The 2,145-nt window shown below is 51.2% G+C and overlaps 1 protein-coding gene across 1 annotated transcript; it reads left to right on the plus strand.

Moving 5' to 3' along the window:
* Window positions 1-1,236: 1,236 nt before the first annotated feature.
* Window positions 1,237-1,791, plus strand: LOC135372165 (uncharacterized). Its single transcript, XM_064605852.1, has one exon. It carries the CDS (start codon window positions 1,237-1,239, stop codon window positions 1,789-1,791), a length of 555 nt encoding a protein of 184 aa, XP_064461922.1.
* The last annotated feature ends 354 nt before the right edge of the window (window positions 1,792-2,145 follow it).

Raw genomic sequence — 2,145 nt, forward strand, 5'->3', positions numbered from 1 at the left:
ATCCTCCCCTCGAGCGGATTCCGCTCGGACTTCCACTTCACCCTTTCCTCTCCTCCTCTCCACCACCTTTCCCTTCCCGAGAAACATGCCGTCTAATCAGGCAGGCAGACCTCTCGGTTCCTCCCAACGACACTCCTCCTCCTCCTCCTCCGACATGCACTATACATAAGACCTAGTGCAAATGATGCCTTTTCTAGCATTATGAAGCCGGCGGATGAAGCTCAGCCTACAGTTCTGTCCTAGCAGAAAAACTACCTCTGACAGCACAAGAGAAACTAACACGGTACCATACCAAAACAGTGAATCCCTACAGCAGTTGTTACGTGTTACCCTCACAGAGGCTATGTTTCTATTTCATTGACTTCTTTAGTCCAAATGCGCACAGGAGAAAATCGGTGATATCATCATGTAGACACTTGTAAGTTGTGACACACACACCGCCAACTGTTGAACTCTTGCAGAATTCCCCAAGGCTGCGCCTTTCTCTTTCCTTGTTGCCCTGTGCTCATTGTTAAAGGCGGGTTGAAGAAAATTTGGATGTTCCCAATCTTCACGTGGCGCAATGAACATTCGACAAAAGTAATGAGTAATGCCACCCTGCTTTACTCAGTCGAAATGTAATGCATTACCATTACTCATTACTTGCTGGCAAAATGTAATTCATTACCATTACTCATTACTGGTACTATGCATTACCGGTAATGCATTACTTTGTAATGCATTACTCCCCACCTCTGCCCGTGATCAAACCCCGTTTTACAGTTTTGGAGTGGCAACTTGAAGCGGGCAAAATGGGTTTAGCTTGAGATTTGCCGTAAGCCCCGCAAAGAACGGGTTGTAACAAAAGTCTGATATCAAGAAATTGAAGCACCAACAGTGGGGAACTCAATAGTGAACATAAGCTCTGGAGCCGCGGACAACAACAACAACAAACAGGTTAATGATAATGAATGGGGAAATTCGCCACGTAAGGAGCGGCCCACTACCCCAACGCACAATGGGGCAGGATGTGATGTGTCCTGATGATGAGGTGATGAACGATGCTAAATAGGGATAGTCAGTGGAGTCAGTAAGACATCAGAACGGTAGGCAAAACCACAGCACACAAAAACACACACACAGCACACAGGTACGCAGGCAGGTCATAGGGTAGAGAGGAGACCAGTGTCCCGGAGAAAAATCTTGAAATACTCAAGAACTTGACGATGGTCAGTCTGGTTAGACCAAGGGCCGAGAATGGTTGCCAATGTGAATGGTGCGGCCGTGATCGATCGGCCCGCACCGCTGGCGTCGCAACCTTCCACTCTTCATGCTGTAGCCGTGAAGATTCCGCCTTTCTGGCCAGCCGACCCGGCTCTGTGGTTCGCCAACATCGAAGCGCAGTTTGCCCTCCGAGGCATATCTGCACAGCAAACAAAATTCTTTCACGTCGTTGGAGCGCTTGGCCCTAACGAAGCGTCAGAGGTCAGGGACGTCATCACCAACCCCCCAGCAGCCAACCCTTTCGACGCGTTAAAAGACGCGCTCACGAAGAGAACGACAGCCTCTGAACAGGAACGTCTGCGACAACTGCTCACAGCTGAGGTCCTCGGCGACAGGAAGCCTTCGCAGCTGCTGCGTCGGATGCAGCAGTTGTTGGGCGATAGGGTCTCATCCTTGGACGAATCCATCCTGCGCGAATTATTCCTGCAGCGGCTTCCGAACACGGTTCGCATGATACTAACAACGTCGAGCAGCGTTTCGCTCGAGGCTTTAGCGGAGATGGCGGATCAGATGATGGCATCGGGATGAAGATCGGGCTAGTAAATTTTTACAGAAGATTCGTGCCGCACTGCGCATCCACCCTCCAGCCTGTGGAAGCGTTGCTCACGGGTTCCAAAGGCCGCAATGCCCCTCTTGCCTGGACATCGCGCGCCACAGATGCCTTTTGCAGTATCAAGCAGGCTCTCGCTGAAGCCACCTTGCTGAGGCATCCAGTGCACGATGCGCCCACGGCGCTCATGGTGGACGCCTCGTCGTCGGCCGTTGGCGCTGTGCTTCAGCAACAGATCGACCACGTGTGGCAGCCGCTATCACTTTTCTCTCGGAAATTCAAAGACAGGGAAACTCGATACAGCACCTTTTCCCGTGAACTGCTTGCTGTCT

The sequence above is a fragment of the Ornithodoros turicata genome, unplaced genomic scaffold, assembly GCF_037126465.1.
Source record: "Ornithodoros turicata isolate Travis unplaced genomic scaffold, ASM3712646v1 Chromosome13, whole genome shotgun sequence".
In the NCBI taxonomy this organism is placed as follows: domain Eukaryota; kingdom Metazoa; phylum Arthropoda; class Arachnida; order Ixodida; family Argasidae; genus Ornithodoros; species Ornithodoros turicata.

Coding starts and splice junctions, on each gene's coding strand:
- LOC135372165 (XM_064605852.1), top strand. CDS start 1,237: ATGGTTGCCAATGTGAATGGTGCGGCCGTGATCGATCGGCCCGCACCG.